This window comes from Macrobrachium nipponense, chromosome 8 (genome assembly GCF_015104395.2).
Source record: "Macrobrachium nipponense isolate FS-2020 chromosome 8, ASM1510439v2, whole genome shotgun sequence".
Lineage (NCBI taxonomy): Eukaryota > Metazoa > Arthropoda > Malacostraca > Decapoda > Palaemonidae > Macrobrachium > Macrobrachium nipponense.
In genome coordinates, this window is record NC_087203.1 from 13,340,247 (window position 1) to 13,367,085 (window position 26,839).

At 36.0% G+C, this 26,839-nt stretch overlaps 1 protein-coding gene across 1 annotated transcript in view; it reads left to right on the forward strand.

Moving 5' to 3' along the window:
- LOC135222617 (uncharacterized) overlaps positions 1-26,839 on the forward strand; it is a 775,758-nt gene that overhangs the window by 102,848 nt on the left and 646,071 nt on the right. The window contains exon 2 of the mRNA XM_064260717.1: positions 7,476-7,665. Within this exon, the coding sequence (XP_064116787.1) occupies positions 7,476-7,665 (190 nt within the window). The remainder of the gene's footprint in view (positions 1-7,475; positions 7,666-26,839) is intronic.

A 26,839-nucleotide genomic window follows, 5' to 3' on the forward strand; every position in this document is an offset into this window, starting at 1 on the left:
ATTTTTAAAGTACTGAAATTCTCGCCCTCTACCCTTAAGGATGATTCGAGGCGCATCCGCGGGAAACGTAACTTAACAACAAAATATTGGACCTATATATCCTACTTTTACTTAAAACTTTGCGGTGAGATGATTTGTAACTGTTACTCGACCTTACTCAAATTTGCAATGTTTAAGATATATTCCAGTGAAAAAAAAAAAAGCCCGGTCACTGTTCTCTTGTTGACAGATGGGAGTATTTTTTTTTTTATTCTTGACAATGCCTTGTTGTACTGACTTTCAAGGAGGGTAGTTGTCAACTTTCTCCCTGACAGATTGATCTTTACACATTTTCAGCATTATCAACACACTGTGCCTCCATTTGTGCATTCCTTGAAGGATACCCCTCATCGTTGACAACTTTACACCGTCATCTCATCTCATCGGTTCATTTCCTTTATAATCTATAATCTCGGTGCGTCTAAGTGTTTTCCTCCGTATTCTCTCTCTCTCTCTCTCTCTCTCTCTCTCTCCTCTCTCTCTCTCTCTCTCTCTCTCTCTATGGTCTCATATTATAAGTGGTTATGCGTTCAGCTCGCAGTTGAATTGTCATCAGTCTTCACAACGTACGAGGAAGAAACGGAATGCCCCTGTTGACCGTAGCAGTGAATTGTGTATTTGGTTTCAAGTCGATTGTTGATCGTTGCTAGTAAGGTGAGCTCGAGAAAAAAAAAATTGGATTCGGGTGACCAATATTCCGTCAAAACATATATTACCAAATAAATGAAAACGGTAGGGTCTCAGGGAAGTATTCCTCACCCTAACAGAATGAAATATTTCTCTCTCTCTCTCTCTCTCTCTCTCTCTCTCATTTCACAATATCTAGCGTTATTCCATACGTAACGCCGCCTAAATCTTATTTACCTACATTCATGGAATCCTCGGAAACGCCCGTACGTCCGGATTATGCTAATTCCACTCGATGAGAGAAAGCTTTCGTGAAATATCCGTCGTTTATAGCTTCGTAACGGGACGGGTTTTCTCCTCGTGGTTATCTGCTCCTCCAAATAGAAATGGGCCCCAAGGGGACACTTTCTCTCGCGGTGTGACTTGGCATTTCTTCGGTGAATGTCCTGTTCATTCATTTATTTGTTATGCCATTCATCAGTTGACTTGCTCTGTCGTCCATTTATTGGTTCATCAGTTGAACATTGAACAAGTCATTCATGCCTTTATCTGTTATGTGCCCTCATTCATTCATTCATTCATTCATTCTATATCCATTCATTCATTTATCTGTTATGTGCCCTCATTCATTCATTCTTTCATTCTATGTTCATTCATTCATTTACCTGTCACGGGCCCTCATTCATTCATTCATTCATTCTATGCCCATTCATTCATTCATCTATCTGTCACGAGCCCTCATTCATTCATTCATCTGTTATGTGCCCTCATTCCTTCATTCTTTCATTCTATGTTCATTCATTCATCTATCTGCTACGTGCATTCATTAATTCATTCATTCATTCTATGCCTATTCATTCATTCATTCATCTGTTATGTGCCCTCATTCATTCATTCATTCTCATTCATTTATCCTTTCTATGTTCATTCATTCATTCGTTCTTTGAGTTGACTCAGTAACTGTTATTTGCCTCCAAAAAAGTTCATTTATTGGCGGTTTCATCCAAACATTTATTCTTTTATGAAAGTAACAATTTATTAATTTATATTTAGCTGTGCTCAATCACTCAGTTGTATTTGTTTAGGCAGTAATTTCTTTATTTTTTTTTATTCATTAGTGGATGAATCATATATATGTTGTACTTTATGTATCTGTGTTGCTGTTGATTAATTTCTGTCTGTTCGTTCATTTCATTCATTTGCTAATCGTTTATTCGTTCGTTTTTATGCTCATTCACACATTATTCCAATTCATTTAAGTTTAATCGTTCTCTATTTTGTGCGTACATTATCTTTATCTCAATACCTTTATGAAGTGTTTTTATTTTTTATCCTTTTCTTATATAGCCTAAACTCAACCTGCGTAAGACAAGGAAGCATAAAATGGCGAATATGGAAAGGTTGCAAATTGTACACTTTTGTCAGATTTCCCGTTAATTACTTCGATGTATATTTTTGAAGAGAGAAAAAGAGAGAGAATTTTGAATACATATTGTAAAAACCCACTTAATCATCATTCCAGAAACTGCTAACTGAAAACACTGAGCGAGTAAGGCACACAAAGTCATGTATGTAAATGTAATGCAATGCTGTGTAGTAAGAATTTGATGTCGCCTCGTGCCCAGCTAAGCCTATTTTCTCAAAAGACGTGACGCTTGTTATTTTTGCTCCCTATGTTAGTGGGTTTGTCTCTCCAAAGAGCTTGACTTCGTCTGTTCCATAAATTAGCGTGATTCTGCATCGTTCACACATCTTTGTAATAATATTTTCAAAGGAAGCTGAACAGTGAGCACTCGACTGTAGAAGGGTATTGGTTGTTAAATGGCGTTTTTAAAAAATCTGTTGGATTTTGCTGCTTTGTTACTAAAGATTCTTTCATACAATATCTGTGAGCCGGCTTGGAGAAGGGGCGTTTTATCCCCATCTAAAATGGTCAACACAGCAATAATATTGATGATGGCAGCAGTCAGGATTAATCCCAGGTAGCAGTATTGTTGCATCGGCTATACTTTTGTAAACATCGGGTACCAGATTCAGGAATTTATGCTCATATTAGTTTCCTAATCAGGAAAACACGTAAAAGACAATTTGCTAGGATCTGTATTCGGAGGTCAAAAACGTGTATTATGTATATGAGAGAACAAATATACGCGACTCGAGTTTTACTTCAATTTCATAATTCATGAAAGCTACTTGTGCACGAATTATTTATAAAAGTACTTACTACTTCATTCACTCCAGCGTGTGGCCCCCTGTCGTTCGTATCAGCTCCCGCAAAGGTATTGGCTTCCTCAAGTAAGATTAACGCTTTGCTTTCTCGCGTATCGGGGCTTAATGTTAAACTTCAGTAGTTGAATTTTACATAATAGTAGTGTACGACAGTTATAATATCAAGTGAAAAAATATAATTGAAAGTATAGAAAACGCCCAAAGTATAGAAAACGCTAAATGTATATAAAGCGCTAAAAGTATAGAAAACGCAATTTCACTTAAAGAAAATACAAGGTATAGTGTATAGAATATAATTTTTAGGCTTTAGGATGAAATTTATATCTGCATAAAGCATCATTTTAGCTTGTAAAATATAATTTCTAGAGAGCTTTTCCAGGGCAATGTTTGAACATGTTCTAGAATAGTAATGCATTATTTCGAGAAGACGTCCATCTTAATTACGAATTGCGTTTAAGATGAAGTGAAATACATTTCAAATCTCACCTATTTGTATTTATTGCGCTGAAGTATGTTGCGAAACTCGCGAAATTCTTTGTCAGGCGTGAATGGTCTTTAGGTAAAAGTTGGCCGCAAACTTGAGAGGTGCAGTTTTGAGTAGGCGCCTCTTCCGAAGAAGATTTCGTGTTATGACCTCGGGATTGCATCCACTCATTTGAGGTAAGAGGAGATTGTGGTTTTCGCCACTCAGTGTAGGTCATTACTTTGTTGATCATATTTTGAAGTGCCCTTATTGGCGCTGAATCATTCCGTTTATTGTAAATCCCCAAGTAGTACTACTGTTGATAATCCTAATTGTTGTAGAGCCTCGCTCCCAGTGGAGTAGGCGTAGTTACCTTCGTGGCCTTTGACTTTTGTTCCCTGCAATCGCCCTCCCAGAGGCCCCTTTATGGCCCCCTTCATGGTGCCCCGCAGCTTCAAGTTTTACCCGGTCTTTGAAGAGCCCTCTTCCATCTCTTATCCTCCGGTCGTACATATCCACCTACGCCTCTTTGATCCAGTTGCCTTGGAACTGGCCGTGAAGCGGCCAATTTTTTTTTTTTTTCACCTTATTATAAAATACTCCAGTGCATTACCTTATCTGTTCACTCCAAGTGTTAGGAATAAGATTTGAGGAGTTTGAATGGAAGGTTCGGTGCATCATCTTCGAGCTTTGCTGCCATATGACAGACATGAACTCTGGAGCAGATGATGATCGTTCGTCAATTTCGAGGGCATGCTTAAGAGATGCTGTATACGAGAAAGCGCGTAGGATGAAAGGAACCCACACGCACATTCTCGCGAATGGATGTAGGTCTTGCGAGAAAGAACATAATGTCTTCTTCAGTAGGCGAATTTCTAGGGCATTTCCAATCTCGTTTTCTAATGCAATTTCCAGTAGGTGGTATTATCCTGTTTTACAAGTGGCGCTCATTTGAATTTTAAGACTTGGCTATCATGCCATTATTTTTTTTCTTATCTTGTAGTGCAAGATTATTAAGCAGAATAAAGCCGCGCCCTCTCTTATTTTTTATTGTAGAATTATTGAAGTCTACAGGGGAGAGTTTTATCTAAATGTGACCCTTGGAAAACAGTTTGCATAAATGAATGTTCTTTTTGTAAGAAACTCTCTTTCTTATATATATATATATATATATATATATATATATAATATATAATATATATATATATAATATATATATATATATATATATATACGTATATCTTGGGTTGGTTTTCTCAAATAGGGAATGGAATACTGGAATAGTGAAATCTTCACAATACAGGATAGGATATGCTGTTTAAAATACAAGAAATCTAATGGTAACGTTTTATCTTTATTTTACTGACGATGGGCCTTTCGTGAATGTTATCACTCATATTGTTGCCAAAGCATTGATCCATTTCTAGGCTCTCATCCAACTGCTTTATATCTGTCGTTGTAGACAACACAGCTCACTTTTCGTTCGATATATCTTTTGTTGCTCATGATGTCTACCTATGTAGCTTTCTCATTCCTCCCCAATATGAATGGTTTCTTGAGTTGACCTCTTCTCTCCTGTGCCCGTTTACGTGGAAGTCGCGAAAATAAGCCATTAATATGAGTTCGTATATATGTGTGTGTGTATACATTTAAATATATATGTATATGTATTGATATATTCAACTTTACGTCTTTCTATTTAGGGTCTGAAGTTAATTAGGTAGTTAACTTTTCTTTCCTCACCAAGGGCTTTTCTCTCTTTATTTGAATGAGGTTGTTAGCCCTTGTAAAAGTCTGTGGGTTAGTGATCTGGTTTCAGGTAACATTTTCTATCTATATATATATTATATAATATATTATATATATATATAGTATTAATTTTATATATATAATTTATATTTTATATATATATATATATATATATATGATATATATTAAAATTTTTTTTTTTTATTTTTTTATAGAAAATATATATAATATATATATATATATGATATATATATATCATATATGTATATATATATATATTATTTATATATAATTTGAATTATGCGTGTGCATTGGTTTGAATTATGGCGGTTCATAGTATGTGCTCCACATTTCCTGGCCAGAGACTGGCCTTATGTTTCCAGCCAGAAATCGAAGGAAACAGATCATGTATTATCTTTTGACTTTATCTAGTGGGTTGATACTTTTTTTCTACTGATGTCGATGTACCTTTTATTTAAAAGAAAAAAAAAGAGCTTTTATTTAGCTTGCTATTGTGCATGTTTGTTGTTTGTTTATCTTGGTCCAATCTTGTAACTCAATTTTCGACGTGATCCCTTCGTCCGATAGATTTGAAATTATGCATGGTTACCCAATCCCGGGGGCAATGCAACCTCAAATGATCAGTGGGTCAGCTGTGATCTCTAGTGATCCTGAAGTGACCTCTCCCAGTATCTCAGGTTTTCGACCTGATCCCTCCGTCCGGTGGACTTGAAGTTTTGCATGGTTACTCAATCCCGGCGGCAATACAACCTTACGTGACCTGTAGGTCAGTAGTGACCTCTAGTGACCCTACAATGACCTCTCCCAGTACCTGAGGATTTGAATGAAACTCTTCGGATTTTTCCAAGAGTTACCTTCTTTGGCTCGATAGGACATCAATTTCATTAACTACAATCATAAATCGGATACATTTTCTGTCAAAACTGAAAAAGTGTACAATGAACAAATAAAAAAAAAAATAAAAAACTTTTTTAAAAATGCACTAAAAAGTGAAAAATAATTTTTTTTGAGACTCCAGGATTGTCTTACTATTAATCATGTCTAAAAAATAAAGGCGTAGGCTTCAAACATTTAAAAATATATTTATTTTCTTGTAGCATTTCCTTCATGTTTGGCGCGCACGCTTTTATTTTTTTTTAGATATGATTAATTGTAATAAAATCTTTCAGTGAATTTTAATAAAAGCTTTTTTTAAAATTTTTTTATTAATGTATTTAAAGTTGATGCCACCTTGGAAAACTTATGCAAAATGAGCTTCTTTGTGTATGCAGCAAACTTTAAGATAAACCGTATTGTTGTGCTTTCCATATCTTCATTGGGAAATGATCGTACAAGCAAGGTAATTATTGTATACGCATATTTGTATTTCAAACATAGCTGAACCACATGTTGGTTTTGCCATTTTCGAACATAGCTTTATTAAATAAAAGTCTAAATCGGTTACATTCTTGTTTATATTTGTCATCGAAGCTGGGTGTCCATGAAGAGATAGAGAGAGAGGAGGAGGGGGGGGAAGGGAAGGGGGGAAGAGGGAGACGAGAGAGAGAGGAGAGGAGAGGAGGGGAGGAGGAAGGAAGGGGACGAGAAAGCTGGGGTTGTGGTGGAGTAATTAAAGTAAATTAGATAAATAGTTGCGTGAGCTCATCGTATTTTAATTGTGATTTCACCAAACAGAAGATGTTTACGGAATAAATAGCGAATAAAAAGTATGTCATAATCTGCAATGAACCCGGTACCTCTTTTGGAACAGTTCATATGAATGACAACCGAGATGTTTTTAAACTCTCTCTCTCTCTCTCTCTCTCTCTCTCTCTCTCTCTCTCTCTCTCTCTCTCGTAGAGCATATAAAATTAAATATTATAAACGTATTCGTAGTGTTCAGAATATGAAAATAATAAACATTTTCAGAGTTTGTCATTAGCTTTGTCTTTCTTTCATTTTTATTGCAAATTAACGTTATATCATCAGATACTCCACACTTTTCACAACCCATTTCTTATTCCTAAATCTGACACTCACATCTCATGTCAACATGTCTTAAAACATTAATATTTTTCCTCTAATTATTGTTCTCAGTAACTAATCCAGGATTTGCTTATTTTCATTTTCCCCATAACGTCTCTTACGAGTTTTATATGTCAAACTAAAACTCTGTACGTAACAGTTTTGTATTTCATGTTCCAAGTTGCATGATTGCATTTATGTACACACAAGCGCTTATCTAGACCTTCATGCTTTTTTGCTTATATTCTATGCATGCCTACTTTATACCTTTGACATTAACATATTGTAGGTATATACGCTGATTAAGATGCTTATTCCTACATCACGGAAATTTTCCTTGCAGGTGATATGCGAAGGAGGACAAACGGCCGGCCAGGCCATGAGCTCTCTGGTTCAAGAACTGAGATTGACTACCTACTCTTTAGCCTTAGCGGACTCTCAGGCTGAGGTTGACCTTGATGCACCTGCCTACCTGCTGGACGGAGATACGGTGATCCTCCGCGATGCCATTGATACTTACGATCCAAGCACAGGTTAGTTTTCCCCTTCTGTGTTGTGAGTCTAATCTATCCTAATATTAATAACACTAACATCGATGTTTACGGTCTGTTGTCCATGAGATATCACTTTTAGTAATGTAATGTCTTAAGGTTTCGTCGTCTGTACTGAGATGTTACCCACTCAATGCAGATGATACTCTACACCCCCAAAGAGAAAGGACACTGGACAAAATCCACAGAAAAGATATTTTACACTCCGTTAAAAGGAAACTTGCTCCCAGTAGAAGGGACACTTCATAATGAGTAAAAGGGGAGTGCACTGAACTCTGTCTACTCTGTGTGCTAAAGCGGACAGACAGTTCCCGGGCGGAAATGATCTATTCTATCCTGCTGTGTTTGTTTATTATGTTTGCGGGTTAACTTGTTCATAAGAGGATTTTCAGGCAGGGAATCATTTATTTACTTATCATTATGAATGGATCAATATTGTGAATTCAGTACTCGTGCACGCGTGCGCATACACAGACGCACGAGCACACACGCACACACGCACACACACACACACACATATATATATATATGTGTGTGTGTGTGTGTGTGTGCATATATATATATATATATATATATATATATATATATATATATATATATATATATTATGGGTGTGTGTGTTTTTTGTTTTTTATATAAGTAATTTATACGGTATATATATATGTGAGTGTGTGTGTGTATAAGGATTTTTCAGCAGATCTAATATTGTTTCGTGTCTCCCTGGCGCCCCATGTGAAGGGAAATGTCCGAGGAGGAGAAAATGTGTTTTGGCCTGGTTATTTAACCGGCAATTAGCTAATATGGGGTCTAATGGTCCGGTTGAAGTTTCCGGTCGTTGACGAGAGCCTCGGTGTTTCTTCACAGCGGAGTCTAATGTGTAAAAGTATTCTTGCTGTTTTATCTAACTTCACTTTTGAAGAGAAGAGAATTTAAGTAACTGTTCTGTTCGCTGTCTACCTTCATATTGAAGCTATTGAAGCCTTTGGGTTATTATTCTGAGAATGTATCTATTAAGATTTGTATTTCGAAAGTTCACCGAAAGAAAGAAAATACTGAGGTATTTGGCATCGAGGACCTAAGAGTTACATCACGATGTAAGTAGGTGGTGACTTCGACATTCACGCATAAGCCTGTGAGAGTTTTCAGGTTTATGCATAACATTACATGCGCCGGAACACACACGAGTGTCTCCATCTTATCTTTTAACGGTCAGTGCGTTGCTGAGCATGCTATATGTCAGTCTTTTTAAGTATTAGACAAAACAGAGCTGAATCAAAATATCTATACTTTCTATCTCATTAAATAGAAATATACACACACACATATAGTAAATGTATGTAATTATGTATTTTTTATATATAATTATATATATTTAGGAAAAGCTTCTAGCCCCATTATCATCTCAGACACACGAAAAGAATAAGGTCCAGTGTAAACTACAGTGCAATTAACTTGTTTGATTTAAATTTTACTGCAATCAGTCAATTAGCCTCATTACCATTAGAATAAGAAGAGCGCTCTGAAGAAGACTCCTGTGTGTGTGTGGAGTGTTTGCAGTTATTTTCATCACTGTAATATACACACACTCGCTCTGCAGTTGATTTACGTTGAGGCGGAGCTGACTTCACCACCATAAGTTGAGTTGATGAGTAATATCTTTCATAAAACCGGCGTTTTCCTTGAAAAAAAATGAGAACGGATGCGTTGTGGCATAAAAGAATATAAAAATGGTTGGTAACAACGGTGGCATGATAACAGGATAAAGGGGGAAAATGGTGAATCCATATCAGGGGAGAAGAAATGTAAAGAACATGAAATGAAAGTGTGATGAAATAAGAAACAGAATGAAATAAATTGCATAGACAGGGAAACGGAATGTATTTAGTAATGGCTAAAAGAAACGAGGGAAGATAATTTGACTGTATTAAGAAAGAGAGGAGAGAGAGAGAGAGAGAGAGAGAGAGAGAGAATACGGAGGAAAACACGAAGACGCACCGAGATTATAGATCATAAAGGAAATGAACCGATGAGATGAGATGATGGTGTAAAGATGTCAACGATGAGAGGTATCCTTTCATTTACAAATAAAACTGAATATAACATTAATAATATTAATAAAAAAGTGTAACGCATGTAGCGCAATAATAAAGAGACATCTGATATGAGATGGCATGAAAGACACGATATATGACTAGAAACAAAGGGAAAATAAGGTGTAATAAGCTATTAAGTTATAAAATAAGATGTCCAGCTGAAATGTGACGGTGTCGAATTTCAACATTTTGATTCCTGAAAAGCATCAAGCGAAGGGACGGTTGGGGTTGTTGTAACGAGCCAAGATTGGAACTTTTGTTCAGTTCAACAAAGAGTTTTAACCGAATTAGTTTAGGATGGTATTATAAATATAGACTTCGTTACATTTTCTTTTCGGTTAAGGGAAAACGATTCACTGATCAAAAAGCAAACATTATTTTATCCTATGAACTGAAAGTATCATATTAATTCATACATAAATGTACTGTAGCATATTATGAATCGCTACTAATTTACTATAAATTAGCAGATGCTCGTGAAACGTCTTTAATAAGAAACTTATATGCTTATTGATAACACTGAGCAATAGACAAATGGTTAATGCGGTAAATAAAGAGAAATATAGCTTAGTGATAACACCTGGAGAGCAATAGACAAATGGTTAATGCGATAAATAAAGGGAAACATCAGACTTTAATTTCCAGAGACCTTGATCTCTGAAAGACTAAAAACCCATTTATCATTATTAGACATTCTTTTAAATGAATAGGAAGTCATTCATTTGCTGATGAACCTCTTTGTTATTGAATGAATAAAACCGCGTTTTTTTATGTATTAGTTTTTTACATTGAATGAAGTAAAACCCATTCATTTGTCGAAGAATTGTTGTTATTACTGAATGAATAGAAACTGCATCATTGCAGGTGAAAGTCGAGAGGATGCTGAGCACGGAATGCACCAGACACAAGTGTCGCACCTGAAATTCCCCCGAGATAAAGAAAGGAAATCCGTCGGTCGCCTTTGATTAAAAGTAATGATGCGTTTTGATTACATACGATAAGAGAAAGTCATTTGTCTGTGCTCTCTCATCAAGATTCTTATCAGCTTCCGGTGGTTACCTGATAAAGCGTTCAAGCGATTTACACTGACATGATATTATACAGTACTTGTGACACCCTCAGTTTTTTTGCTTATTACATGAAACTTCTCTCAAGAGTTGTCTGTTAGCTCGACCGGTTTAAGAAGAACGCGTTTGGTGAATACGGGTCAGCTTTTCTTGTTAGCCTCCGTGATAGTCGACCTTATGCAACCAACCAGGTCAGGTGGTGAAGAAATATGTAATGGACTTTTATCATAGTGAGGTCTATGCTTATGGCTGGTTTCATTATCTTCTGATATTTTTTTTTCTATAATTCCTCAATATGGTAACAGCAAAAGTTGTTCGTATATTCGAAGAATTGAATTTAGAACAGATTGTGCTATCTCTCTCTCTCTCTCTCTCTCTATATATATATATATATATATATATATATATCATATATATATATATATATATATATATATATATATATATATATATATATATATATATATATATATATATATATATATATGCAGTATATATTTAGCTAAGGCCACAGAAAACATAAAAAGAGTACCAAGCGCTTTCGTGTTATGTCAACACATTTTCGAGGTACAATGAAACAACAAGAAAGCGCTCGGAATTGTTAATATTTATGTGTGACTGGTAAGTAATATGCATATAGCGTATGCATATTGTTCAGTTCGTTACCTTTTTTTCGTTGAAGAAGTATACACCTCGATTTTTCATACTTTTACTTAATATCTTAAGTATCACTTCGCTACAGGAGGAGGAGGAGGAGGAGGAGGAGGAGAGGAGGAGGAGGAGGAGGAGGAGGAGGAGGAGATTCTTGAATCGCGTCAGTTCCTTTTGATCGTTCAAGTATTCCGTATTTTGGTCAATTTGTGTTTCTAATTAGGCTGAAACTCATTATAGGTTAACTACGTTTGCAGTTGAACGCTCTCTCTTATATTCGCCATTTAACAAAGCATTAAGGCTTCGTTCATTGTTATGATGAAACAGTGCATGGTGGGAGAGTTCCGTGTTGAGTTCGCCTATGAATGTAATGTAAGTCGTTTATAGTTATGTAGTCAAATCTAAGAAAAACCTGACGTGAAAACGTGGACGATGATGACTAAAAGTGTTTGAAATGCCGATGTCTTTAGAGTAAGAAAGTTGTAAATGTTTGTCTCTGTTAAGTAAGACTTCCTTCCTGGGCAAAGAAAAAAGAAATTTCAGCTTTTGGAAGCCATCATCATCATTATACAATTAAGGACAGTTATTGCTTTTGTTTAAGTCACTTTTTCTTTCCCTTGGATTACATATAACGGTACGTTTTCTTCTATAAGATCCTCGAAGGTGTTATTTTTTATTATTTTTTTTTTTTTTTTTTTTTTTTTTTTTGCTCTATCACAGTCCTCCCAATTCGACTGGGATGGTAGGTTTATAGTGTGGGAGGGGTTCCGGGTTGCATCCCTTGCCTCCTTAGGAAGTCCATCACTTTTCTTACTATGTGTGCCGTTTTCTAGGATCACACTCTTTCTTGCAAATGAAAGGACTGGGAGCTACTTCAGCCTCTTAGTTTTTTTCTAGATTCCTTTTCAGGATCTTGGGATCGTGCCTAGTGCTCCTATGATTAATTGGGTTACGATTTCCACTGGCATAATCCCATATCCCTTCTTATTTTTTCTATTTCAGATCTTGATAACTTTATCAATTTTTTCCCCTCTTCTTTCTCTCAACTCCTGGTGTCCCATGGTATTTGGCGACATCAATGAGTGATACTTTTCTTCTTGACTTTGTCAATCAACGTCCACGTCTGGTCCTATTTGGCACGTATCCACCCTATCCCGTTCCTGATACATAGTCCCAGTAGGGATTTCCTTTGGCCTGATCGTTTTCTATCAACTCCCCCCTCAGGTTGGTGGCTTTCGTACCACTTATGACTGCAAGGTAGCTGATGTTTCTTGCACAAGGCTCCAGTGGAAGGGGCTTTTTTGGCCACTGAATCATGCCCCCTCTTTTTTGTACTGGGTTCTGTGCAGTGCCGGCATTCACTTGCTATGTGGTTTTATGGTTTTTTTCATTTTTTTCGTATTGCACTTCCCTACATATTGGGGGGGAGATGTTATTCCCGTCTATCGTAACTTTTGAACATATCTGGTTCTTAGGGGCCTGATCTTTTGTGGCCGCTGTTATCAATTCCTTCAGTTTCCTTCTTTTAGCTTTCTCCCCCCTCTGTAAAAAGCCATTGCCAATTTGTCATCGCTGCTAGTTTTTCTTTAGTTCTTGGTCTCATGTATTGTCCGTGGCATTGGTTTGTTTTGTGCCAGTCCTCTGGTTCTTTCTGTCTTTCTCCTGTCTCTGTATATTTCGGGTCTTTCGTCTACTTTTATTAGTCCTTCTTCCCATGCACTCTTTAGCCACTCGTCTTTTCCACTGGTTTTCAGATATTTTGCCCCCAGTGCTCTGTTTTCAATGTTGACGCAGTCCTTATACTTTAGTAAGTCCTCTCCCTCCTTTCCTTTCGTGGTTATGTATAGTCCCCCTGTCCGTAAATTTGCTCTTGGGTGTTAAATGCTTTGTGTATTGTCATTTGTTTCCTGGTTTTCTGGAATCTATGCTTTGCCCTTCGTCCATTCCACTATTCCTGCGCTGTTAATCTGATTACTGGCACTGCCATGTGTTTATGGCTTTTATCATATTTTCCGGCGTTGAGTTTTGACTTGAGTAATCGCCTTGAAGTCTCTGCATATATTCTTTCCTGAATTTTCGTGTCCTTCAAAATCTCTTGGTGTTTTTTATATCTCCTCCTTTTCCATTATTCCCCAAGGTATTTTGTATCCGGTTTCTCATCTAATGTGTTTTGATGTTTGCTCCCATCTGGTAGGCTTTATCCCCTTCAGTTCTCGTTACTTTGCCCTTTTTTGTATGTTGAAACTAAGGCGCATTTTTTCTATTCCAAGAAAACTCCATTTCTGATGTCCCCCCAGATACAAATCCTTACAGTCCCTGGATTAGGTATCTATTTCCTTGATGCTCTTTTACCATTACAGCTTTGATGTCCGTCCATGAACAAATCAGATGGTTTTATTTTTGTTGCCTCTTTTTTTTCTTGAGTTGGTACCCGGCCCCATCCATCTTTCTGTAGTACTTTTGTCATGGGAATCATGGCTACTACGAAGAGTAGTGGGGACAGGTGAGTCGCCCCCTGGAAAGAAATCCCTCTCCTGATATAACCTCTGCTTAGTTTTCTTATCCAGAGCTTGTAAGTATTGTATTCCAGTTTGCGCATTGTATTTTTGAGGAAGCTGATGGTATTTTCCTCTGCCCCATATTTCAGGCATTCTATTAGCCATGTGTGTGGTATCATGGGTCGAAGGGCTTTCTTATTAGTTCTATCCCATGCCATGCTTAGGTTGTTTCCTTCTCCTACTGTTTTTCATTTACCATTTTTGTCTATCAGGAGCTGGGGTCTTTTTGTGCCCTCCCCTACACTTCCTTCTGCAGCCTTTCTGTTGGTAGGGGATGGTGTTTGTCTCCTCTAGGTGTTGTATAGGCTTTCACTGATGAAAAAATACCTGTTAGTAAACTTCCACATTTATTGGTAAGGCAGGGTGATTAGGCCTGTAGTTTTACTGGCTATATTTCCCCTTACTTGTCTTTTTTACTAAGGATTGTTCTTCCTGTGGGTCCAAACCATTTGGGTGCTTGGGTGATTTTGAGAAATACAATGCTGGAGTTGTTCTGCTTATTCGTGGGTGTAAGGGCCTTGAAGTTTTTTGAGCCCAGTATCCATGGACTTCATCGGGGGACCTGGGTTTTCCAGTTTTTTGGCATTTCTTTAGTTGGTGTCTGACTGTGTCTGTCGTGATGTCCTGTGAATCTTTTTTATTTTTCTCCCTGTTTTCTTCTTCCTTTGACTTCCTGGAGCCATGTTTTGCATGTTTGTTGTGTGATACCGGATTGCTCCATATGTTTTCCCAGAGTCTCTTAACTGGTTCGGCTTCAGGAATTTTCTTGGTGGTTGTTTCCTTCCCCCTCTTAGTTTTTGGCTGTACAGTCTTTTCTGGTTGGTTCCGAATAGTTTTGTTCTGTTTGGTATCCCTTATTCCCTGTTCATGTACCGTTGGAATCTTTTGTGTGCTTTTTGGCCTTAAGCCTCTGTTTTTAACATCTTCTATTGTGTTGTTTTAGTCCCCTCTCTTGTACTTTGTATTTTCTTTCGTTGAGTTTTCCTCCCCTTGTTTCTTGCTTCTTAGCCCTTTTTTTCTGCCATCTCTTTCAGTTTAACTCCAAGTCAGATTCTCATCCTAACCCATGATTGCTTTTCAGGCGCCTTTTCCAAGGGGAGGTTGCTGTTTTGGTTTCTGTGGGTTTTGGTTGTGACGGTGGTGTTGGTGGGGTTCGAATCCCCATCAGTTTCTGCCTACTATCTTGCTCCTGCATATGTCAAGTTATTTGTTTCTTGTGATACTGGTGGTCTGTAATTTATGCCCAAGTAATTTCATTGACCTCACTTGTTTTCTCCCCTAATTTCTTGGTGTTGTAGCCTTCATGGAGGGGGAAAAAAATTTTCTTTGTCTCCTGTATCTGTCTCCATCCATTGTCCTAATCTTTTTCTACCATTTCCGTTTCCTCCCTCTGTTACTTTCGTCGGTGTTTACTTCGTGTGTCGTTGTTTGATACTTCATCCTCCCTGTCGTCCTTCTGTGGCAATCGTCCCCCCCTCTCAGTTCGTCTTCGGGGGTAATTCGTTGTCGTGTGACATTTCCCTTTCAGTTCTTCTCTTTCTGTTGGGGAGAGCCAGTTTCTTTTTCTTTTATGTTCCTTACTTGGTCTGCCAGCCTCTGCTCTGTTTTGGGGGGTGTTATTCCTCTCATTCCAGATGTTGATCAATCTTCTTCTAATATCCTCTCTCCGTCGGGTTGCTTCTGATGTAGCATCTCCATATTTCCTTATTTTCTTCTCTTGTCCATTTCTTCCTTTTTGCCTCTGTAGCTCCAATCTCAGGCTTGTTGATTACTTTCGTTGTGGTGATCAGTTGCTGGATGACGACCTCCAAGTACCTGACCGTCTTCCCCTTCAATTGGGTTGAATACCTGGTTGCCGGACGGAAGCTCCTCTGTGCAGAGGTTCCATTTACGTCGTTGTCGTTTATTCCTTCATTTCTTTTCCATCATTGCTGGAGTTTTTTGCTATTTAACATAGCTGACCCTACCCATCAGGGATAGGTACTCATTTATTTCAGCGTGAGTAGACTGAGGAAAATTATGGTAAAGATCCTTCCCAAGGAATCAACGCCGAGGGAAAGCGTCACCCATCCAACGACTGACCAGCCCCAATGTTGCTTAACTTGACTTAAGTCAAATCAAAGAGACCTAACCCAACTCCTCCACGCCGCCACACATTATTTATTTATTATATTATTATTAATTATTATTATTATTATTTATTATTATTTATTTATTATTATTATTATTATTATTATTATTATTAAGAAGATGAAACCTATTCACATGGAACAAGCCCACAGGGGTTGTTGGGTTTACGTTGCTCAAAGTTTACGAGTTCTTTTCCTACGAAAGTTTTGTTGGATTAATTTTTCTCTTTTATTATTATTATTTTATTATTTTTTTTGAGGATGTATGATATAATGATGGAAGGAAAGTGTAAAGGACATGTGGATGTAAATGACTGCTTTCATGTAAAAGTTGATCTGAGATAAGAATTGTTATGTCGGCATTGCTGTTGCGTATCATTAGGTATTCCGGTTGGATTGAAACAAAATGTTACAGAAAGGAGAGGAGTAGGTGCAATGTTGTTGAGGAATTGCTGATGTTTTCGGCTGCACTGTTGGGAATAGCGAAGAGAGTCTAGAGAAACTAGAGGAAGAGTGCAACATATTGCAAGAAGTGGAAGTTTAAGTAAACGTTGTGAGAATAAACAGAAACCAGGAAGATAGAACAATGACTGTTATTATGTACGGTAGTAGAATGAAAGCTGTTGATTCGGATAGGTTATTGAAAGTGACTATAACTGTTGATAGTAGACTGAAAGCAGGGATAATTAGTAGAACATGTGCGGAAGGTAGCGTATTGGTGTAAAAGATAAAATTATTTTTTGTCAGAAGCTTAGTTTACATAGTATATGACGACTGTTGAGTCAACTCATTTTCATATAGCTGTGAAATATGAACATTGATTGGGAATAAAAGAATAGTGGTTGAAATCGTAGAGATGGAGTGTTTACTCAGCAAAATTAGTTTAAAAAGAATAGAAAGGGCCAGAAATTTAAAGATTCTTGTAAGCGATTGTAAAAGAGTTAGTGCTGGTGAAAGGATGGATCAGTTTTAAAGTAGTTGGGGAAGTCTTGAGATGCTTGTTGAAAGGGTGGAGGGAGGACAGTAAACTGATGAAAAGGGTTTATAAATCGTAAAATGGAACTGTTAGGAGGGTGGACGAGAGGTAGAGTCAGGGAGTGACGAATAAATAGAGTGGAAGAGACACTGTTAAGGAAGGACTGATACGAATAGAAGTGCGAGAGTACATGAAAGATAAAGGTGTATGGTGCTCTGCGTTTTATGGATTGCTCATGAATTGTATTTGCATGTGGTGGATAAGTTTGTGAAAGTTTTCTGCACATGCGTCTCATTCGCTATTCATTTATATATACATATGCTTAAAAAATCACAGTAAATGCACGTGACTTCATTAAATAACCGAATACCACAGAAAAATGATAGGGAGAAATCCAAGCGCTTTCGTCTTTACTAAGACATTGTCAAGGAACGAATGAAATACAGTTGGAAAGAAGTTATCAGGTAAAAAAAAGTTAAAGAATACCATATGGTTAATTGTCAAAAAGGTACAAATCAAAGAGATAATCCAGGATCATCGGATATCACACGGTCACAAACTTAAACATAGATTTAACCCTAACAGAAACTACAACGTATCCATATAGTCCAAAACATGTAAAAACTGAATATATTAATTTTGTCGCTTATATTTATATACAAAATTTAAATAAACCAAGACTTAAATTTAGAACATTTCCATTATTTGACTTGTTGAAACAAGATTCAATGATATTCCTTTTAACTGTGTCATTACATGGGATTAAGGCTCTTGCCTGACTCCAGTTAATAGAATGATCTAAATCTCTCATATGTACTAATAATGCATTCAATATTTGTCCAGTTCTCACAGACTATTGGTGCTGTTTAAGTCGTTGTGAATGAGATTTACCGGTTTGTCCGTAATAGACTTTATCACAGTTTTTGCAAGGAATTTCATATATGCAGCTGGGAAGATCTTTAGGAGAATTTTTTTTATTACTATACTCTTGACATTAATATTAATTTTAGAATGTTATCCTTACTAAATTCAAGTTTATCATTAGTTAAATGTTTTTCTAGATCTTTTCCATGCCACATCTACAAAAGTCCTTGGGCATTTAAGTTTCAAGGCAGTATCATAAATAGTTTTAATCTCAGTGTCAATAAACTGCGGGCTACAGACACGTAAAGCCCTTAGGAACATCCCAGAAAAAGACAAAGAATTTAACATTTTGATGGTGATTGGAGTAGTAATGAACAAAAGAGACAATGTTAGATGATTTTCGAAACTGAAAAGGCGAAATTTCTATCATTTCTATGGACAGTTACATCAAGAAAATTCAAATTACAATTTCTTTCTTCCCCTACAGTAAATTTATAGAAGAGACTAGATTATTGAGATTAATAAGGAATTCCTGGAGATTTTCGTAAACTGGCCAAATACAGAAAATATCATCCACATACATAAACCATATAACTTTTTGGGGCAAAATTCTTGGTAAGAGTTTTGTCTCAAAAAATTCCATGTAATTATTGCTAAGGACAGGAGATAAGGGATTACCCATAGCCATGCCAAACTTTTATAAAAAAAAAAATCCCATTAAAACAAAATTTACTATCTTTGATACATAATCTTATGAGACTAATGAGGTTTGCTGCAGTTAAGGGAATATCATGACGTTCTAATTCATCCTCCAAAAATTCAAGTAAGTCATCTACAGGCACTTTTATAAATAGACAACATCAAAACTAACCATATTGAAATAAAAATTCAAATTTAAACTATTCAATTTGTTTATAAAATCAACATTCTTTTTTACACTCGTGAATATATATATATATATATATATATTATATATATATATATGATATAATATAATATATATATATATATTATATTCATTCATTTGGTTGGATCTCAGGCTTGTCTGAGAAAATTGTATCCTAGCAGAAAACGAGAAAAGGGAATTTTGGCTCTTACATTTAAATACATACCTGGCAAAAAAGTTGCCATAATACATACATACACACATACACACACATATATATACATATATAAATATATATATATATATATATATATATATATAGGTATATATATATATATATATATATATATATATATATATATATATATATATATATATATATATATATATATATATATGTATATGTATGTATATATATAATATATATATATATATATATATATATATATATATATATATATATATTACTGGTCACTTTTTAACCAGGTATGAATTTAATTGTAAGAGCCACAATTCCCTTTTCTCGTTTATTGTTAGGATACACTTGTCTCAGCCAAGCGTGAGATCCAAATGAAAAATAAAATGTTACGACGTTCTGATATTCTTGGTGCCGGTTCGAATCCTGCCACGGGCGTCAGAATTTTTTAATTTGGTTCACATTATGGATCACAGGCTTTATAGTGACAAGGCTATGACGAAAACGATAAGTTTATATATGATATATAGTATATATATATATATATAGTATATATATATATATATATATATATATATATATATATATATATATATATATATATATATATATATATATACAGAGAGAGGAGAGAGGGAGAGAGAGAGACGAGAGAGCGAGAGAGAGAGAGGAGAGAGAGAGAGAGAGAGGAATCTTCATAAGCTGTAGAACTCACTCAAATGAATTTAAACCATTCCAAACAGTTATATTAAGGTTCATATGACGTTGTGGTACGGTACAGAAAAGTGTGAATAGTAGGTCATTCTGTAAAAGTACAACGTTGCGTAATGACTGAAACTGAGGTCGCGTTGATCTTCATGTCACTCTTTGATTAGATGTAGTGGATTACACCCCGAAGTGGTCTCTCACCCCTTCGTAATATACTAATTAGAATGTAAGGTCGTATACGGTAAGGTCTTGCCAGTTATGATGCCCGCCACTCGGTCAAGGGTGGGAACATATTCTCACGGTATTATAATTATTATTATCATGGAAGAACTATATACTTAAGCAAAATGCGATGGCCTGAACAGGCTTTGGTTTTCTTCAAGCTGTCTTATTGATTTATAATAACGAAATTGTGGATTTGTTTCCAACATTATTATTATTATATTATGAATACTGAGAATACAGACATTCTTCTGATATTAGCTTAAGGTCAAGAACGTGCATAGACTAGAATGCACTTAATTTTATGAAAAAACTAAAAAGTTGAGATGAACACGGAGGTAGGACGAAAGAAACGTATGTAAATAAAAAAGATCAAATGTGTAATTAATAACAAGAGAACAACCTAGCTTAATTTGTAATTAATAAATTGATTAATACGTACACAAGAGATAAACAGTTCACTGTTTCCCAACAAAAGGTCACTTGGATCCTAATCTCTCCCAAAATCTCGTAACGTTTTGCTAGTCATGGGGTCAAAATTTCGCAAACAAATTCAGACATTTTTTTTTCATATCCTTGCTACCAAGCAAACGGGGAAAACAAACAAACAAACCAGAGCTAGTACTGAAAACTACACTCAAGAAGGGAAAAGATGTTCGGTGTATCTTCCAGTGAGGGAGCATCCAGAGATTTTGGAGTTTTGGTTACGTGGTGAAACAACCTGGATGTGGTTCCCGAGGTTAAGTCAGCCACGACCAGCAACGGCTTAGGTGCTTCTATCAGTCGGACAAACATAATTGAAAGGAAGAGGTGCTGTGCTGCATTCTACCAACTGCCTATGTTTTTGGGAAAAGTAGACTCAGTATTCGGGGTGAGGGAATGAATCATGAGTGAGGGAATGAATCTTTATAAAGGAGAACACGTAGGAATAAAGTAGACAGTCGTTTGCGTATCTTTTCGAAATAAATGTAGACAGAAATATTCTGTTTTGAAGTGTCTAACACTACAGTAAAGCGGAACACTGGGATTTTGAACAAATGGCAATGTGAATATACAGAAGTATAAAAGGAGGTTGTCATAAATGGGTAGGGGTATTTGAATATGCCAAAACTCTAACATTGATTTGATATACACATCATTGAAATGAAATAGAGGAAGAAAGTTAATGCCTGGTTGACTGATTTGTATAAACTGGTATGACAACAATTATGGTCATTGTCACTGAAAACCAGATTGCCAGGCATACAACTGAAGAAAAACTTTCCCTCTTATTCTAACATCAGTTTTGACCAGGTAATTGCGTTGAGCTGCCAATCCCGTCGGCCTCTGTATTATATATATAAAAATCTGGTTACCTGTCTTTTTGGTCGAGGAATACGCCACTAAATCTGCGGTGTTTTTGAGCGTGAAATTTATACTTGGCCACAAACGCGTGCAGTGCACGTGCGACCGTGGAATTGTCAGCCATATTCAACACATTTATGGAATCATTGCCATCCCGCTTGTAACCCCACGAGCTTTTATTCTACGGATATCCGGTCTAATGATGCCAATAAGGACTAATATGTACGGCCGTGTCTTCTTCAGTCTTACCTTTATTGGAAGTTATGTGGTTATTTCCATAAATTCTATCTGATTTCACCAATTTGCTGTTGCTTAAGCTGTGTGCGTCGAACGCAAGGCATTACTTTGTGGGTGGAGCAGCAGCACGTACGTCTGTTCTTTCCGTCTGCAGCCCTTCATTTACCGGACTTTGTAATCATGATTTTCTGCGCCGATGATTAATTTTATAACTTCCGCCCTGACTGTTAATTTGGTTGTTCAGAAGGATAACCGGCGACAAGAAACGTCGAGGACTTCATAAAAATTTTAGGATTCTTTTCTTTGAAAGTCACGGTTTTTGGTCTGAGTGCAAAATGCTTTGTCGTGTTTGGTGGCCGTAGTATCCTAAGATTCTTGCATACAAACGAATCTTTATTTTAAAGATTGTCCTGCTGGAAGGTAAATTAATTTAGCGTTTAATAGATTTTTAACATTATGAATTCTTATATTGATGTAATGTGGGAAAGTCTTAATAGCTGAGTGTATATTTCATGAAAAAAGATTTAGATTTTATTTTTTACTTTAAATCCCAAATTATTAATTTCCAGCGACTTCGACCATAGTTGGTGCGACTTCAGTTCACAGAAATTAATTAGATGATCAGTTACGCCTTTTGAGTAAATCATGCATCATGCACTGGGATTATTTCCTAGTTGATTAAGTCTCTTTTTTTTTCCACAAGCCTGCCTTCTTTATATAACTGCTCAATACTTTTATATTTTTAAATATATATCTTTCAAATTATTTACTGTTTATCCTCAACAGGAACAGTGAGTAAAATATAATTCTATTGCTTTCTTTCATTGCTGCCATGTTGTCTGTCGTCCGTACTGCTGATTTGCAATTATTGCGATGAAGAGAAGACAAGCGTTATAATATATATATATATATATATATATATATATATCTATATATATATAGATATATATATACATATATATGATATATATATATATATATATATATATATATATATATATATGTGTGTGTGTGTGTGTGTGTGTGTGTGTGTGTGTGTGTGTGTGTGTGTGTGTGTTTTAACTTTATCACTTGCACAATTGTTCTTTGCCTTAATACTATTACTAACAGGACATCATCGAAACTGGATGTATCAAGCAGAGATATATTTTCAAAAAAAGTTAAAAGCTTTCTTGGACTACAGTCCTCATTGTCAAGTATCCGTAAAATGACTGGACGGTTATAGTTACTTATGATTTAGCTGGTTTTGTGTCAGACCGGAGACACTTATTCCTGTTATTTCCCTCCTCCTCCTGTATGGCCCTGCCTTCGTGACCTTGACCTTTCTCTGCCTACCAATCCATCCAGGTGTTCATAATCCGTGTGATTTCCTGTATTTTTGCTTTTCTTTTCTATTGTAGAGTGTATGATTTTTCCTGATGAGCTGTCTTCAAATCCATTTCATGTGCTGCCCTTCATTACATTTTATGCGCATGTTATGAAGTCATTCTCTACAATAAGTTTGACCTTTTTGTTTGTGTTCTTGTACAAAAAATTCATATTTTCTCAAACTATTTTGTGGTCTTTTTCCCAACAGTGCTTGGCTACTGTAGCTTTCGCCGAAATAACGCTCTTCACAGTGAAGTCTAGACATGCTGCCATATACAGCACCCCCCCCCCCCCCCCCCCCCCCCCCCCCCTTCCTCTTGCCTCTTCCCCCTCTACCAACTTTTTATTTCTAACTATTTTATTCCTAATGGTGCTCTTGTAACTGCCTATGTATTTGAAATTATCTTGCTTTCTGTTGATGGCTGTAATGCTGTTGTTGTCCGTTACTATAATTATTTTCTTCCCTTTCAAATGTCCCTTTTCCGTCTTTTCCTTCTCCCCAAAATAGTTTTTCCTTGTCTCAATGTGAGGCCGTTCCCACCAATACTTCGGGTATCCTAATCTCCTAAAACTCTCCCTCAGGTATTCCAGCTCTTCATCCAAGAATTCGGGACTACAAATTCTATAAGCCCTGATGGTCAACCCTGTCATTACTCCAATTTAATTTCTTTCTTATGAATTGGTGTCTTTTTCTTGTGCACCTTAAATTTTAAACTTTCCCCTTCCCTTTTTACCAGTACGTCACGTCCAAGACAGGGAGACTCCCTCCTCTCCTTCTATTGTGAACTTGAGTTGTTCATTTAGTTTATTTATGTTTTCTAGAAAGTAAAATTGCTCTAGGAGCAAGAGCCCGTGCTGGCACAAAGCCAGATAAATCATATACAACTACGTGTCCGGTCATTCCAAGGATACTTGACAATGAGGACTGTATCCAAGACAGCTTGTAACTTTTTTGTTTTGAGGAAATATCTCCGCTTGATACCATCCACTTTCAATGAGGTCTTGTTAGTAAATATATATATATATATATATATATATATATATATATATATATATATATATATATATGTGTGTGTATTTGTGTGTGTGTGTGTGTGTCTGTCTGTGTGTGTATATAGTGTATACATATATATATATATATATATATATATATATATATATATATATATGTGTGTGTGTGTGTGTGTGTGTGTGTGTGTGTGTGTGGTGTGTGTGTGTGTATTTTTCTAACACATCTAAATCGCAACCAAGGTCTGTCAAATGACCCGCACCTGTGTAGGGCATTTTGTAGTGCCCTGGCATTTCATTTGTGAAATCTTTCTTTGGGGTGCTCTATGAGCAAGAGCCCGTGCTGGCATAAGGCCAGCTGAATCTTCAACAACAATGAAGTCTTGGTTTCATCGCTATATGAGTCTGACATTTAATTCTGTGGAACACGTTGTCATGTGTTCATTATTCGCATCATAGAACACACACACACACACACATACACCCACCCACACACACACACACACTCACACACACACACACACACACACACACACACATATATATATATATATATATATATATATATATATATATATATACGTACATACATACATACATACATACATACATACATACAGGTATATATGTGTGTGTGGGTGGTAATTGAAAACACTCGGCATTATTTTAATGTAGCTCATGTTGGATTTAATTAGGTTTTTCACGTGTTAAGAATTTTTCACTTTTTGTTCTATCTTGGTTTGCTACTTTAAAGACAGTATCGTATTTAAGCTGGGTGACTGATTAAGTTTTAGCATCTTAATCCAAGACAAGAAGTATTAAACTTGTTACTTTGACAATGACCTGGAAAGTAATTTCTATTGAGATTGATTCAATCTCTCTCTCTCTCTCTCTCTCTCTCTCTCTCTCTCCTCTCTCTGCAACTGAGATGACGGTAATTACCAAACATGCTCTTCCCCGATCTCTAAATACATCCGGGATACAGTTTGGTTCTCGTTGGTCTAAATGTCCTCCCCTTCAATTTTAAAAGCATCTCGGTTTTTACGTTGTTCTTGAGTACCCTGTCCGTTTTGTATTTGTTAACTTTTATTATTAGTTACATTATTTATTTGCAACTATAGTACTAGAGATCCGTAACTGCTAGAAAGCAAATGTTTAACTTCGTTGACAGACATTACTCAATTCATTTTAGCGTTTTTCGCCTTATGGTGCTTAGAATATCATTTACATCGGGACCACTATACATATGCGGTGATTTTCTGCTCTCTTTAATCTCATATCAGTGTAATATTTTTCTTTCGAGGGCCCGTCAGTATTTATATGGAGTAAAATCAGGATCCAGAGAGGTTGTTCTCTGGATCCTGAATAGAATCTTTTAGTTTGAATTGTTTACACGGTCTTTCATCCGGATTTGCCTTCTTCTATGCTGCTCTTGAAAGGGTTAAAGTTTATGTCTCTGGACAATGTGTTACAGGCTTAACCTGGATTGGTTTAGCGAGGGTTATTTGGTCTTCACTACATATCTCAAAACGTAAAAGGTCTGTTAGGAATGGCCTAGATTAGAAAATTCCTTTCCTTTTTGAAAATTGTCCGAAGGCCACTGGAAGGCAAACATGGTGAGTAAAACTTTTTAATCTTCTCATTGTAAAGCTAATCCAGTCAGACCGACCGCGAGATAACCATCGCCAAACAAATTCCAGGTCAACCCTGGAAGCCAAGGTCTTAGAGATTCGAACTATAATCCTATGAAGAGCAACGCTTAAGAAATCTCTTGGAGGAGAGCATTTAATCTGGACTAAATACCCTTAAACTCAAACCGGTTCAATCCAAAATACATTTTACCCTATACAAAAACTGCCTCTGTAACACCCGATGTGTTTTGGCCGGAATACAGGGTTTTTTTTTCGCAAAATGGTTTTCTTAAGGCCTTATATATATATTATATATATATATATCAATATATATATATATATATATATATATATTATATATTATATATATATATATATTATATAAGCGAATACCAGAGGAAAATGATAGGCAGAAATCCAAGCGCTTTCGTCTTTACTAAGACATCGTCAAGGAAAGAATGAAATACAGTTGGAAAGAATGTTATCAGGTAAACAACAAGATCAAGAATACCAGATGGTTAATTGTCAAAAGGGTAAAAATTAAAGAGATAATCCAAGATTATCGGATATCACACGGTCACAAACCGAAACATAGATTTAACCCTAACAGAAACTGCAACGTATCGTATAGTCCAAAACATGTAAAAACTGAATATATTAATTTTGTTGCTTATATTTATCTACAACTTTTTTCATTATGAATGCATCAAGTTTAAACAAACCAAGTCTTAAATTTAGAACATTTCCATCATTTGACTTGATGAAACAAGATTAACTGTTTCATTACATGGGATTAAAGCTCTTGCTTGACTCTAGTTAATAGGATGGTCTAAATCTCTCATATGTACGAATAATGCTGTTAGAGACGTTGTGAAAGAGATTTGCCGGTTTGTCCGTAATAGACTTTATCACAGTTTTCGCAAGGAATTTCATACATGCAGCCGGGAGAATCTTTAGGAGAAATTTTTATTACTAAACTCTTGACATTAATATTACTGAAAACAACATTTGTTTTAAAAAGCTTTAAAATTCTAGGAATTTCTAAAAGCTTTCATCATAGGGTGATTTTTGAATGTTATGCTAAATATTCAAGTTTGTCATTAGTTAAATAAAAGGTTTTTCTAGCTCTTTTCCATGCCACATCTACAAAAGTCCTTGAGTATTTAAGTTTCAAGGCAATATACTATATATATATATATATATATATATATATATATA